The sequence below is a fragment of the Antrostomus carolinensis genome, unplaced genomic scaffold (genome assembly GCF_000700745.2).
Source record: "Antrostomus carolinensis isolate BGI_N321 unplaced genomic scaffold, ASM70074v2 scaffold37191, whole genome shotgun sequence".
NCBI lineage: Eukaryota > Metazoa > Chordata > Aves > Caprimulgiformes > Caprimulgidae > Antrostomus > Antrostomus carolinensis.
The window spans coordinates 1-14,290 of record NW_010296896.1 but is presented as its reverse complement, the minus strand read 5'-3'; the positions used below and the strand labels follow the sequence as shown (position 1 = coordinate 14,290).

At 42.2% G+C, this 14,290-nt stretch overlaps 1 protein-coding gene across 1 annotated transcript; it reads left to right on the top strand.

Moving 5' to 3' along the window:
• The first annotated feature begins 1,194 nt into the window (after window positions 1-1,194).
• On the top strand, window positions 1,195-10,478 carry AGO4 (argonaute RISC component 4). The gene is made up of 17 exons (XM_010178430.2): window positions 1,195-1,359; window positions 1,709-1,829; window positions 2,880-3,061; window positions 3,430-3,566; window positions 3,645-3,779; window positions 3,956-4,043; window positions 4,474-4,621; window positions 4,702-4,821; window positions 5,044-5,172; window positions 5,336-5,469; window positions 6,242-6,426; window positions 6,732-6,891; window positions 7,485-7,800; window positions 8,041-8,175; window positions 8,953-9,054; window positions 9,278-9,477; window positions 9,582-10,478. The coding sequence occupies exons 2-17, from the start codon at window positions 1,725-1,727 to the stop codon at window positions 9,688-9,690; spliced, it is 2,385 nt and encodes a 794-aa protein (XP_010176732.2). The 5' UTR covers window positions 1,195-1,359; window positions 1,709-1,724; the 3' UTR covers window positions 9,691-10,478.
• Window positions 10,479-14,290: the final 3,812 nt, after the last annotated feature.

Here is a 14,290-nt window from a genome sequence, read left to right as displayed (position 1 = left end):
GTCTGACTTAAATGGACACGGGCAGGTTGACATGGGCTTTTGATACTGAATTGGCCCTGAGTTCTATCATTGGTTTATTACTCTGTTCTTTTAATACTTTTCCCCCCCTCTCCTTTGCCACTCTACAACAGAGGGAAGAAACTCTGATCATGCAAAGCACTGGCAGATATAGACAAACCCCATGAAAATACACTAACTCCATTTGCTTTATGTGCAATGTCAACTGAAGCTGGGACAGATTTTGTTTTTAAAGTCTGTTTAATCTTGTTAACATGGTATCTCAGATCTTAACACTTTGAGGAAGTTAACCAAAGACTTAACTAGTGACTAGTAAAGTTTGTGAGTACTTCTTCAAACCTCTAATAATTTCCTCCTTTGAACTGTTCCTGAAGATCATACTTTTGTCCAAATAAATTATCTCCTCCACATCTGTGAGGAGTGTATGCTGGTTTTTATGCTTTCTCCCTTACTCTTCTTTTTAGAAGAAAGCCTAAACCTTTCCTCACTCCTTTCTTCATGTTGGAATTTTAAATTGACTGAAATTGTGCTCTAGGGGAAAAGTATTTCACTATTTAAAAAAAAAAAAGTGTGTTCATGATGTAAAGGAAGCGACAAAACTTTTTAAACTTAGATCCAATATGGAAACATGTTTTTAATTTGGTTTAAAATAAAAAGATCCCTTACCCATTTCCAGATAATATCAATTTTCAGATAAAGATTGGGAATGTGTGTCCTAAGTGTGCCAAGAGTGACAATCAGTGACATCTGAGCCTGGAGTGAAAACGATGAAAAAATGTGGCTTGTGTGGCTATTGGCTCGTTCTAGAAATGGTGGTAGGAATGTATTTATCTTTAGGATATATAAAAATACATAATATATAAATGGTTGCATTCCATCTCAAGACTCTGTCGAGTTCATAACCACAGTCATGAATGAATGTCACTAACATTTTGAGAGTTAATTATGGCACTAACCTATACATGCTTTAGGGAACACATGGGTTTTTTTTTTACCTGGGAGTTCTGAGCAGCTGGAGGGCTGAGCCACTTGCAACACCTCCCTTTGCAACCTCAGACAGATACTTCAGATTTCTTTCTGCCCTGTTAGAAAGATGTTTTGGCTGAAGCACACCTGGAAGGACACTGCACTGAATGATCCTTTACATCTCATGCTTATTTATTTGACTTCCCCAGGGCCCCCGGCAAGCCTTTTCCAGCCACCCCGTCGCCCAGGCCTGGGAACTGTTGGGAAACCCATCCGCCTCTTAGCCAACCACTTTCAAGTTCAGATCCCCAAGATTGATGTTTATCACTATGATGTAGATATCAAACCAGAGAAACGCCCCCGGAGAGTGAACAGGTACGAGCTGTTTAATGAAAAAGAAGTTAGGAAGTGTGTATGCCTCCGTTTAAGAAAACTGTACATCCAAGGAATTCTTCACCTGCTGAAGGCCGGTGTGTGTTCACACTGTGATTAGCAGTTGCTTCTCAGTGAACTCTAATACAATATTCTCCTTATTTTTGTGAAGATGTTTTGCAGTTGGCCTGTAATCTGGAAGGCTCTGGGAAGGGTACTGAGCGTTAAACTACAGCTGGTTTTATTTCCCAGTGAATGTCTCTGATAATTATTCCACAGTCTATTATACAAACTTGTAAGACTGTTGCTGGATTTTCTGTTCTTCAACCTAACTGGATAAATCCCTGTGCAGAGAGGTGGTGGATACCATGGTGAGACACTTCAAGATGCAGATCTTTGGTGACCGGCAGCCTGGGTACGATGGCAAACGGAACATGTACACGGCGCACCCGTTACCGATTGGCCGGGACAGGGTAAGTGTGACCTGAAGTGCTTTTAAGTTTCTGTGGGAAAACTGTTACTGTGTCATTTGAAAAATGTTCTTTTATCAACATAAACCCAAAATGCTGCCCCAGGCATTAGTGCAGTCTTGGAAATGACAGACAGTGCCAGTCAGGGATCTCTGGGAACTTATTGATGTTCTACTGAAATTTGTCTTCTTCAGGTTTCTAATTCCCAGCTCTTTAGCTGGAGAATCTGTCAGTGATCGTGTGAATTTGTATGTTGTGCTCTTGCAGCTACAAGTTGAGTTGTTTGGGGGTTTTTTTTCACCCTGACATAAACTTTCTCTTTCTGTGTTCTAACTCTTATTCTGTTCAAACGGGAAAGCAGTTGTAGATGACAAATATGCTGGTTTGGTTTGGCTGCACTGATGAGACACATCCTCCTGTTCCATAAGAACACCTCAATCAGCTGTGCTGGCCCTTTGTTTCCTGGGCCGTGCTCACCAGCACCCTGTCTCTGACAGACTGGTACCAGTGTGAACCCGTCCTGATACAAAACTCAACCCCTGTCTACTCTTCTCCCCAGGGATCTGGTTCCTGTTGGTCCAGTGCCGTGAGGAGTCTGTAAAATGAGTTCACATTTATGCTTTGGGCTGATGGTGTGTGAGATTATCTCAAGTTCTGTGCTAGCACTCTGATATTTGTGTTTTCTTTTTGACCAAAAGGATTTTTTTCTTCCCTTTTGATTCACAAGACATCTTGCTATTAATTGTCTGACTTAAAAAAAACCACAAAAAACCCACAAAAAACCTCACAGTTCTCCAGAGCTTTGATGACACCATGCTAATTACTGCTTAAAATTTACACTTAAAGATACCTCAGTGCAGTTTCTCAGGTTACTAAATCACAAGCTTTTGAAATACTAAGGAAACCATCTGTAATATTTTAAGAGAATTACACAAAGTAATAATCAAAAATACAGATTCAAAGGATACCTAGGAGAAAAACATAAGGTTAATTAGTGTTGTGATAGTCTGTGATCCATAACAAAAGCTTGTGCTTAATTCTTTTCTATGTCAGGTGGATATGGAGGTGACACTTCCAGGAGAGGGGAAGGACCAGACATTTAAAGTGTCCATTCAGTGGGTGTCAGTCGTCAGCCTGCAGCTGCTGCTGGAAGCTCTGGCAGGGCACTTGAATGAAGTTCCTGAAGATTCTGTACAGGCTCTTGATGTCATTACCCGGCACCTTCCCTCCATGAGGTAGGTCCTGCTGGTGACTTCCTGGCTGGGTTAATGTTTGTGCTGCTGTTCTGCTGCTGTTACACTTACCCACGGTAGGAGGGATGAGGGATGAGGTTGTGTAATTCAATGCCTGCCTTACGAATTTGCACTAGAATAGGGAAATCTGATCTGAACTCAGGACTTGTATCTGCTGGTCATGTTTCTAACAGGAATTTGCTGTAACCTTTCCAGTTTTGCTGTCGGTAAAGGCTTTGTGTGCTTGCCATGAGTTAGCTCTAACAGTTCTAGTGCAGTGCAGAAATTTACTTCTAAACACTGTCAGCATGAATGTAAAAAGGTGTATCAGAAGGGAATGAGCAAAGCATTAATTTTCTTACTTTTTACAGGTACACTCCTGTGGGTCGGTCCTTTTTCTCCCCCCCTGAAGGTTATTACCACCCTCTGGGTGGTGGTAGGGAGGTCTGGTTTGGTTTCCACCAGTCAGTCAGACCTGCCATGTGGAACATGATGCTCAACATTGATGGTACGTAGGGAATTGTCTCACTAATTTAACAAAATTCTTGCTGCTTCGAAATTAAATGTCCTCTTTTTTTCACCTTAGTGTCAGCAACTGCTTTCTATCGTGCCCAGCCTATCATTGAGTTCATGTGCGAGGTCTTGGACATTCAGAACATCAATGAACAAACCAAGCCTCTTACAGACTCCCAGCGTGTCAAATTTACCAAAGAAATCAGAGGTAAAGGCTCGTTCTAAAGCTGCTGCAACAAAACACTGGAAACCTGCTTGTATTACATTGTAATGACAATTTGCCAGGCACTCGGGCAGCTGGCCTGTTCCTTTTTGCCCTCGTCTTTCTCAAAGGTGACTCCTATGCCTGCATTTATTTAGGTGACTTTTGTGTTGGGTTTTCAGGTCTAAAAGTAGAGGTGACCCATTGTGGCCAGATGAAGAGAAAATACCGAGTTTGCAACGTTACTCGGCGACCAGCCAGTCACCAGACGTACGTGTACAGGCACTTTCTGATGATTTTAAAAATCTTGAGCCTATTAGATGTACTAGGTATATTGTTTATGCAAGAATAGTTGACTCTGGAGGCGAAGCAGCTCTGTGGCTTTACAAGAATGTTTAGTTTTAGTGGAGTAAAGGAATAGTGTGGGTTTAGACCACTGCTTTATTTCCTTCAACACAGGAAAATTGAAGCTGTATCCTGACTTTTAAATATAGTTATCAAAGGCTATGGTTTTTAAAATAGCTGTGAAAAACTCAGTATATAGTCTATAAAATCTTTTCAAATAGCAGAGATCCAGTAGCTAAGGGAAATAAATGTTGCCAATATTTTTAGTCTGGAATAGATTTTTCCATGCCATTTATTCCTTTTAAAAAAAAATAAGAATCTTGAAAAGTCTAACCAGAACAAATGTCCTTTATAGGTTTCCTCTGCAGCTGGAAAATGGGCAGGCTATGGAGTGTACAGTAGCTCAGTATTTTAAGCAGAAGTACAGTCTGCAGCTAAAATATCCTCACCTTCCCTGTCTCCAAGTAGGACAGGAACAGAAACACACATACTTACCGCTTGAGGTAAGAATCTGACTTTCTCTTGTGCTGCAGTATATCCTCCGTTAAAGGGTGTCATGCCACCTCTCCCTGTGTCTGTGTAGGTGTGTAACATCGTGGCAGGACAGAGATGTATCAAGAAGCTAACGGACAATCAGACCTCGACTATGATAAAAGCAACTGCAAGATCAGCACCGGACCGGCAGGAGGAAATCAGCAGACTAGTAAGTGTTTTTTCCAGCTAAACAGTCTGAATTCGTCACTTCCTGCAGCTCTTCCATCAGAGTGTGTGTAATGAGAAGCAGAATGACTGAGAACTGCTGGGGTTAAAAAAATCTCACTGCTTTAAAACAAATAATTTTAAATAGAAAGCCTCTTCATGGCGAAGAGGACAGAGCCAGCTGAAGCATCAGGTGTAGTTACATAAATCCTTTTCTTGTCACCAGGTGAAAAGTAACAGTATGGTTGGTGGACCTGATCCGTATCTGAAGGAGTTTGGTATTGTTGTCCACAATGAAATGACAGAGTTGACAGGCAGAGTTTTGCCAGCACCAATGCTGCAATATGGAGGCAGGGTGAGTTTTCCATCCCTTGTAAAATACCTTGTCCTGAGGTTATTTTAAATTTATTAAGTGTTCCCTATATCTTCTCACAAGACTTGCTTTGTATGAGCACTGTTTGGCTACAGGCAAAACAAAGCAGCATTTTATTTTCACTTTGCCTTTGGTTTTTACCTAGAACAAGACTGTGGCCACACCAAACCAGGGTGTGTGGGACATGAGAGGGAAACAGTTCTATGCTGGCATTGAGATTAAAGTTTGGGCTGTTGCCTGTTTCGCTCCTCAAAAACAATGCAGGGAAGACTTACTAAAGTAAGTATTCTCCTATTTATTCAGGATACTTATTTCAAAGTTTATTTTCCTCATGTTTCTGAAAGGTGCTATGCAATATCAGTTGATTTAAATGCATCTAATAGTAAAAAGAGGAATTTACAGTTCTGCAGTGTCTTAAATATTTACAGTTTGGGAGGAGACTATGACAAAGTTCATAACCTAATTGGCCAGTTAGGAAAAGTATTAATTCCCTACCCACTGAGGCTGTGTTCCTGCTCTGGCAGCTGCATTTCTGTTGTTGTTACAAATAACTGATGATGGTCATTCATTCTAAAACCTGATCTTTTTTTTTTCCTTAACTTTTCTGCCTCCCAGACAACATACACCACTTTTTTTATTCTCTGTCCTTCAAATTACTCTGCAGAATTCTGAAGACAGAGGTTGTGTGAACCACTGAAATGTTTGGCAAAAATTGTGGCTGCAATAAATTTGGTGGATGACTAAAAATCTACCAGAGCATCAGTATTAGTTTGGGAATCTGCCTTAGAATATTCAACTCAAATGTATGTTTGCTTCCCCAAGACTTCTGAAATTACAGAAACAGGGTTATGAAATATCCTCAAACAGGATCAGAATCTTATTACTGAGTTTCTCATAGTGATAGAACTGCTAAGAAATAGTTTCTGTAGTGTCAAATTGGAGGTGCTGTGAAAGAGCACTGAAATAGCTTGGATCTTGTTGATAAAATGAACAGCAAAGTGAAACACAGTGAAAAGACCACAGGACAAATCCATTTCTATTTCATTTACAGGAGTTTCACAGACCAGCTGCGCAAGATCTCGAAGGACGCGGGGATGCCCATCCAGGGCCAGCCCTGCTTCTGCAAATACGCCCAGGGTGCAGACAGTGTGGAGCCCATGTTTAAACACTTAAAACTGACTTATGTTGGTCTGCAGCTGATCGTGGTGATTCTACCTGGAAAGACACCCGTGTATGGTATGGAGGGGAGGCTGCAAAGTGCTAATCAGTTTGTAGAGCAAGTGGGCATCATCGTGTGTGCTTCAGCGGTAGGAAGGAGACAGAGCAGGCAATATGTTCTGTTTAAAAGGGGTTTTTGGAGATGGGTTTGTCAGGCCTGATTGGAATATTTGTATATTAGCAAAAGAGCCAAATGAACTGTTGTCAGTGAGCTTTTAAGGATCTGAATTACAATAACATTTTGGGGAAAAAACAAAGAGAAAGCAGATAGAACTTCTGACTGTTCAGGGAATTGGAACCACTAACTTATTTTTCTGTCACAGCTGAAGTCAAACGGGTTGGTGACACTCTTCTAGGAATGGCCACTCAGTGCGTTCAGGTAAAGAATGTGGTCAAAACCTCACCACAAACCCTGTCCAACCTGTGTCTGAAGATAAATGCAAAGCTTGGAGGAATCAACAATGTGCTTGTACCTCATCAAAGGTGAGATTAAATCTAAAGCTCTCCTTGAAGTCTGGATTGTCAAGCAAAACAGTGTAATTTGGGTTTTTTTTTTTGCTAAAATGATACCTTTGAAAACATTCTGTGCTCTAGAAGTACCCACAGCCTGAAGTGGATAGAGGGGGTGCTTCTGCACTCAGGCCCTTAGTCAGGGATCATCTCTGGGGTTAGAGCAGTCCAGCAGTGTGTGTGAGAACAAGCTCCCAGAGGCTGGTTTTTCCCATGTCTTTGTCCTGCCTTTGGGTTCATTCACTCTACCTTTTCCTCCTGCCATCTCCTTAAGCACACTGTGTTTCCTTCCGAATTAACAGAGAAGGGGTGAGGAAGCATTACTTCAAATAAGCACTTGTAACTTTGCCTTTAATCCTTTCCTTTTCACTTTCTGTTCTCTCTGGACTGCAAGAGCTTGAGAAAGAGAACTTCATCCTTCCAGATTCTGACAGGGTTTTAGTTCTGTTGAATGGTTTGGATACACCTTCCTCAGTTGTGTTTGTTTTTTTTCCTTCCTTACCCCCCTTCTTTAAATAATAACAGTAATAATACATTATTTAATAAACCTTAATCGTATTAAACAGGCCCTCGGTGTTCCAGCAGCCAGTGATCTTTTTGGGAGCAGATGTCACTCACCCTCCAGCTGGGGATGGAAAGAAGCCTTCCATAGCTGCTGTGGTCGGCAGCATGGACGGCCACCCGAGCCGGTACTGCGCTACGGTGCGCGTGCAGACCTCCCGTCAGGAGACCTCCCAGGAGCTGCTGTACAGTCAGGAGGTGATACAGGACCTGACCAATATGGTGCGAGAACTATTGATCCAGTTTTATAAATCCACTCGTTTCAAGCCCACGAGGATCATTTACTACAGAGGGGGAGTATCAGAAGGACAGATGAAGCAGGTATTGTCTGATGATGTCTTGTCGCTTGTGAAAAGGGATTGACCCTTGAAAATACATATATTTATGGGTCATGTTTCTTAAGGGGACAATTAACAGTTTAATTGAGTTTTCCTGGGTGAGCACAGTGTACAGTTAGTCCTGTCTGATCGTGTTCTTTATGAAGTGGCATTTGTACACAGAAAAAACTGAAAATAACATGTACTGAGTTCAACACCTAATAGTTAACTCCTCTACTTCTAGGTAGCTTGGCCAGAACTGATAGCGATCCGCAAGGCCTGTATTAGTCTGGAAGAAGATTATAGACCAGGAATAACCTACATCGTTGTGCAGAAAAGGCATCACACCAGACTGTTCTGTGCTGACAAAACTGAAAGGGCAAGTAATGTTGACTTCATAAGAAGGAGGTGATGGCAACAGGAAAGTAAGAGCGTTTGGTTAGGTGGGGTGGTGTCCATCTCTCCCACTAAAACTGAATTGATCTGTAAGAGCAGTAGGAGTTCTGTGCAGTAACGTGCTTTCTCTACCAAAATAACCCGTTCCTCCCCTTTTTTTATTGCTCTAGATCAAGCAGTCAGATGGAACAGCTTGTTCCCAGCCCCTTTGGGAGCAGGCGTGCTCTATATCCCTGTATTTGTCTATCTGGAGCTATAGTCTGGGATTCCTGACTATAAACTGAACTAGTTGTTCAGTTTGTTGCCTGTTCTGTCTCTTGATGCATCTGTAAGATTTGCCTGTGTCACAAATCCACAAGGCAGCTAAGGAACCTTCTTCAGGAAAGTTCTTGATCTCAGGTTTGCTTGAAAAATACAGATCTCTGGGGTGTGAGTGCAAGCAAGGGTATGAAATAAACTCTGAAAACTGGCGTTTTTAGATCCTGAATTACTTGTGTAGGCTTCATCCCACCCTGCAATTTTAATGGTACTGGCAAGGATTTTATTTTTCTCTGATGACACACCAGTTGGATTTGGTGAAGTTTCTAAAAATGAACTCACAGAGAACATTTTCATTCCTCCTGTGTAAATGACCTTGATATTTTTCCACCTTTTTGAGCAGTAAATTCTCAAAACAGCTTTCAGTAGAGCCTACCTTAGGAGGTATTTTTGGGTCACTTCCAAAAAAAACCATGGGCTAATAATAAACTTTCCTCAATAGGTGGGTAAGAGCGGCAACGTACCAGCAGGCACTACTGTGGACAGCACCATCACACATCCCTCTGAATTTGACTTTTACCTCTGTAGCCATGCAGGAATTCAGGTAACACTTCAGCTTTACTGTGCTCAGGCTTTGGGACTAAACCCTTATCGTTGTCCCGATGAGTAATGTTGCTTCTATTTATAGCTTGGCAGACTTACAGTCGCATCAGCTCAGTGCCCCCTTGGCACTTACTCTGCAGGGCACCGTTAGAAGGTACGGCCTTCACGTACCACCTCTGGTTTTGTTGCTGCTCTCCAGCTGACTGCTCATCTGTTCTCTGCAGGGAACCAGCCGGCCCTCCCACTACCAGGTCTTGTGGGATGACAACTGTTTTACTGCAGATGAACTACAGCTCTTGACCTATCAGCTGTGTCACACGTATGTCCGGTGTACGCGATCGGTCTCCATTCCAGCTCCCGCGTATTATGCCAGGCTGGTAGCGTTTAGGGCCAGGTACCATCTCGTGGACAAGGATCATGACAGGTAAGGAACTGTGCCTCATCATCTTGGTAGCCAGGTAATGGGCTGGAATTGCCGGGCTCGGCGCGGTTGCTCACAGTTCTCTGTGTATGTCTGCGTTTTTACAGTGCTGAAGGCAGCCATGTGTCAGGACAGAGCAATGGCCGCGACCCTCAGGCTCTGGCAAAGGCAGTGCAGATCCACCATGATACTCAGCATACGATGTATTTTGCTTGAGAGCATCTGGGAAGAATGAGACAAAACCAACAACCCCGTGCAGTCCTGAAATGTTTTGAATGCCTACTGCTCTAGCTAGGGCCCAGTTTATTTCAGGCTGCCCACTACCAGCAGCTCTGAACAGTCGCACTGAATCTGTACTTCACAGCAATGTCTGATGCACCAACTCAATTGAGCCATTTGTTTCATTGTTTTATGTAATAGAAATTCATAGACTTGTCTTTTCTGATGCATTGGACTGAATTTTTACCTCAAAGCGCAAAAGGCTGATCATCCTGAAATTTTTAAAGGACTTGGCACGAAAGGTTTCTATTGAATATTTTGCTAGCTATGGTTTTTAAGTTATCTTCTCATCCATCCCATTAGTTTATCACGACGACTGATCCCCCTGTCTTCACGCACTGCTTAGTGAGGATGAGTAGTATGGCAAGATGTTTTACTCCAGTTCAATGTAATTGTTCTATTGTGTGGGGCCATAGATTTTTTTAATGGAGATTTTAGACTTCACTACTGTAAATGCCTTTTAACGAACATAACTTTCACAGGTATTGCAGTTTTTTGTCAGTTTTAACTAATTATCTTTTTAATCTCTGCAGACTTTGGCTGCAAAGCAATTGCACTATACTGCGAGTTCAAATAGGTGGTTCTTGTTCTGTGAATGTGTAATATAACCAAGATAGTGATGCCTGTCAGTAGATTTTAATTATAATGGTTACAAATAATACTGCCATGGTATCGTAACAAGTACTGAACCATCATTTCCCCCCTCTAAAAATGAAAAAAAACAACAACAAAAAAAAAAAATTAGCTTTTAGGTATTTTGCAAACTTTTACAAAAGTGCCCACTTTATGCTGCTGTGTGGTTTGATAAATCTAAGTGATTTTAAAACTTTTTTCTCATAGAAGGTTTAACTTTGGCAATAAATATTTGTTTTTTAAGCCCCCCCCCAACAGTGTAATTTTCTAGCTGAGGATTGTGCATGAGTTTAACCAACATTCTCGTGTCGTTTTCTGAACACACAATTTGGCAGTTTCTGAAACTCAATTAGAAAAGACGCACTTCCATGCTTTTTTTAAGAATTATTTTTAACTGTTTTATATTCACTGTTGGTGTCCTGTCTACAACATTTTTTATAAGCTTGGAAACTGAGTGTTACGTGTAGGAAAGGCTTGCCAATCTGTACAGTCTAAATGTATCGTGTGACAGGCAACCTGAGGACTTGTACCAGCATTTTAAACGTGTTTTGTTTTTGCCCTGGGAATCGAGGTTGCGCACACAATTGCATCCAACAGCATGTTTAACCAACGTGAGTCTCGTATTCTGATTCTGTCCCAGCCTAGAAATTAGAGGGGTTTTGTTTTTTTTTTTAAATCTGCTTGGCTTTTTTCAGCTGCAATGTGTAATACAGCAGAGGGGCTTGGTTTCGCTGAATACTCTTGGAATCTATGAACATAGTACGTTAAGACTAGATTCCTCTTAGTGCTAACCAGAGGTAGTTAGTGCAGATTAAAAGCTTATTCCTAAACTGAGGAGAGCCAACTTGATAACAGGAGTTTGAGAAGCCCAACGATTGCACTGTGGTCTCTTGATACTCGTGTGGGGCTTGCTGCTAAGTTGTCTGCTGTTCCAAAGCTTAGGAACCAGCCCCCTCAAAATTTCAGCAATATGAAATGCTGTTTCCTTCAGTCTTTAAGCTTGTAAATAAATTAAAGTTTACATTTCTAAATGCTGGGGTTTTTTTTTCAGCTGTACCAGAGTACACTGAACTTAAGTCTTCAAACAGTTTTATAACCTTCTTTCGAGTAGTATGTCTCATTAAATTAAGTTTAAACTTTTTTCTGTTGAAAATGGGACTGAAGCAAACTCTGCTCCTGGCACATACTATGGACAGGGTTAGATTGAAAAAAAAAAATATATTCTTTTTAGTTTTTTTAAAATTTTTTTTTAAAGAATACCTCACTTATGTAATAAAATCAGGACATGTGGGTGGGAGACTGACCGCTGCTTCAGCTAGATGGCTGCTTTTCTCAGTACTCGTTCAGGGAGAATACAAAAAAAAACCCCTTTTTAGAATGAACTCTTGACTGACCCAGCACATGTGGAGAACTTTGGCACCTTGAAAAGAAACTGAGCACCCTTTTTTAGGTTCTAGGATCAAAGATCGCTATTTTGAGTTTGTGCACTAGGCAAGAATGTGACTGGTTTAATCAAGGGTGCATAAGAAATACTTAATTTTATCACCAGTCAGTTAATTGTCCAGTGCCAAGCACTCCTGGTTCGGATTGAGTGAAGCGAGAGCCTCGCCGTTGTTTGCCTGTGACTGGACTGGATATTTAACCTGAGACTATGGGGATGTTAGAGCTCAGCTCGCCCTGGGCTGCAGGGTGAGAGCCTCGACTGGCTAAAGCACCGCTGAGGGCGCGGTGCTGCCGCGGCGGGAGGAGAGCACCCGAGTCCAGGACCGCTGCGCGGCGGTGACGGTAAGATCCGAGTTTGGGAGATGCTGCCCTACACAGGGCTGAGTCCAAGGCTGGAGGTTGGGCTTGAGGATCTGGATGAACCCCTTGGGACTGACTGAATCGTTATGCATGTGTCAATCAATGGGAAGATGTGCATTCTTGTAGATGTAGTTTTTAGGGTGTTTTGATTTGTTTTGGTTTGTTTTTTTGTTTTGTTTTGGTTTTTTTTCCTTTTTAAATAAATACAGCCTGTTGGCCACTGTTTAGCTATGTGGTGTGAAAGATTTTAAATGTAGCAAAGTTTAAAGAGTTGGGGAAGGGGGTGGTTGACATTATTTTTTATTTTTTTTTAGAAAAAAAAAGGGAGGTGGGGCAGAAATCCCATTTTTCAAACCAGTTTTGCTTGCTTTGTGAACAGCTGAAATCTGAACAAGCTCTGGCACAATCGCTAGTTAGCCTGTCTCCAACATTTCAACAGCCCTGGCTTATTTATTCTCGTGGTGAGTGCTGCAGTTCAGTGTAGTTAGTGCCTGTCCCTGCATCCAAAGGGCGTCCGAGGTGGCGACTGTACCGGCAAAGACGCTTCACCCCGTCCAGCTCCCGTCTGGGCACGAGGGTCAGAGTTATTGAATCTCAAACCGCTTTGCTCTTCGGACAGGGGGGAAAAGGCACCTTTGTTCAGATCCAGCGTTTAACAAAACCCACCCCCTCCTCTTCCCCCCCAAACTACCTTTGTGGATGTGCTGTAGGGTTTTTCTTGCTCAATAGCAAGGGAGTAACTCTGCTTTCATTTTAGGAAGGCAGGGTTTGGAGGGCATTGTATCAATACTGCTTCAACTGCAAGGTTTTTTCCTTGTGCATTGGAGGAAAGATCTTGTAATATCACTTACAGATTTTCTTATACCTTGCTATTGACATTTTCATATTTCTATGTCTAGAGGCTTGAAACTTCAATGTAAAAAAAAATAAAAAAAAAATGTTTGCATTTGTTCATTTTGACTTAATGATGTAACTTTTGTTTCCTATATTGTTAGACTTGTAATGTTTAAAATTGTATTTTATTAAATTGGGACTGGATGTATGTCTATAGCAATACGAGGTACTCTTTCTAAACTGTTATGGGTGGGTTAGCAGCCCCATGTTGCGATAAGATGCTGGTCGTGTACAACTTGCAATGTATTTCTCTTATTTTTTTTCTTCTTCTTTTTTTTCTTTTTTTTTTTAGCCTGCAGGGATATTTTGTGTTCATGTGTCCAAAAATAATAATAATAATAAAAAAAAAAACCCTATTGGCATTCTTGTGCCAAACATGCTGTTTTTCCTTGTTGATGTCTAAATAAATGCAATGTACAGAGTGAGCAACCGCTACTGTTGCCTGTAAACAAATGTCTTAAATTATTTAACTTTTAATTAAAACTTGTACATAATGAGGAACCTGTGGAACTCTCTGCCACAACATATTTATTTCTGATGGGCTAGGACTTAGGAAGTGATAGAAGTAGACATGGGTGATATCTTGGGTGATAGGGGAAGGGGAGTTTAACTTCCCTCTGCTCAGAGCCTGGGGAGATGGTCAGAATTGGTGGTTTTTTAATGTTCTTGCAAATTCTGTAGCAATGTGGAGCAGAAAGCACCGTGGCAATAGATTGTACCTGCCTGGAGAAGCCATGGGAGAGTCCCAAGTTAGTGAATGAAGGAGCCATTCGCTTATTTCAGGTCAGGGTTTGTCGTTTCCCAGCTCGGGGGGTTCTGAGCTCACACCCCCCCTCGATGCTGCAGGTCCCTGTGAGCGCAAAATGGGGGAAAATGGGACATTTCTGCCCAGTTTTGCTGGTTCAGGGCACTGGGGCCTCAGGGGGCTCCTGGCCCGTGTGCCCCAGAGAACTGTGGCGATGGAACAAGCTGCCACCACCAGCACTGAGCCCCCCTCGGCCCGGCAGCGCAAAATGGGTCAAAAAACGGAAAATAACGCAAAAAAAGGAAAACAACCCAAAAAAAAGGGCAATAACCCTAAAAAAGGTCTCACGGCGGGCAGGCCTGAGCGCCGGCGGTTGGTGCTGAGCCGCTCCCGGGTGGAGGCGACGCCCCGGCTCGGACCCCCTGCGGGGACACCCGCTCCCCTGCGCACCGGTGTGTCCCC